Genomic DNA, 1,086 nt, shown 5'->3' on the forward strand with positions numbered 1-1,086 from the left:
AAAAAAAAAAAAAAAAAAATTTTTTTTTTTGAACTTTCATTTAAAAATGCCTTACATGGCATTGAAGAAATGGTTAATAAAACTGTGCCGTGTTGATGACACAAGTGAGTTTTCACCCCTTGTTGATACCAGGCGGGTAGTGTAAATACTCCACGCGCACGCACGTCTGTACACTCTCATGCATTCGCAGATGCATCAGAACGTGTATGTGCATCGAGGAACTTGGGATACCGCTTTCACACAGAGCAGAAATTGCAGTCGTTCGTTTCATGCAGCTTGGTTAAACAATACCCTGGTGAAATTGTCCCTTTGCACTTGTAAAAATTTTCATTACAAAATTGTAGGCACTCATCTAGTTTCTCCACAGATGATGCTTCGGTTCGTATACAGGAGTGATCTCCCAACTCGTACTCACCCTCGTACGTGACTGCTCTCGTCACCATTTTGGTCTGCTTAATGTGTTTCAACACGTGAATAATTTGGGGTAATTTCTCGTTTACCACTTCTTCAATGGACTTCTCCCCTGATGCGTCACTGCTCGGTGCAGTTGGCTCCTCTACCTTTTCTGTTGGTTGCTGTGGTGTTGATGGTGGTGGTGGACTTCCTCCCGTCTGTTGTGGTTGTCCTTCTACTTGCGTATGTTTTGCTCCTGGAGCTTGTTCACTTGAAACTGTGTTTCCTACGACCGACCCTGTTGGCGCAGTTTCCGGTCCTTGAACTGTCAATGTAGATGTTGCTCCATCCACTGTTTCTTCCTGCCCGTGAATGGCGTGATTCGGCGAGCTGCCACTTCCACCCAATGCGCTATAATAAAGGTTCTTGTACAAATCGGGGGAGCTCTTCAAGTGGTAGCTGTACAATTCTGTGTCCGTTACAGACGACTGGAAGTGGGGCATGTCTAGGTTGAAGACAGCAGCGGTGTGGATAAAGTTCTGTTGGCATCCATGCGGACCATACATGTCGACCTTGAAGTTGCCGTCATCTCCCCAGTGAGAACCCCAACTGTTACGTAACAACCAATAGGACTTTTTCATTCCCTCCTCATTTATATAATTACCATAACCTATTATGTTGACGGCGAGATCT

At 45.0% G+C, this 1,086-nt stretch overlaps 1 protein-coding gene across 1 annotated transcript; it reads right to left on the bottom strand.

Moving 5' to 3' along the window:
- Positions 1–236: 236 nt before the first annotated feature.
- AK88_03812 (uncharacterized protein) lies at positions 237–1,034 on the bottom strand (the record flags this gene model as incomplete). Its single annotated transcript, XM_012481422.1, has 1 exon — positions 237–1,034. The coding sequence occupies one exon, from the start codon at positions 1,032–1,034 to the stop codon at positions 237–239; it is 798 nt and encodes a 265-aa protein (XP_012336845.1).
- Between the last annotated feature and the right edge of the window lie 52 nt (positions 1,035–1,086).

This window comes from Plasmodium fragile (genome assembly GCF_000956335.1).
Source record: "Plasmodium fragile strain nilgiri unplaced genomic scaffold supercont1.47, whole genome shotgun sequence".
Taxonomy (NCBI): domain Eukaryota; phylum Apicomplexa; class Aconoidasida; order Haemosporida; family Plasmodiidae; genus Plasmodium; species Plasmodium fragile.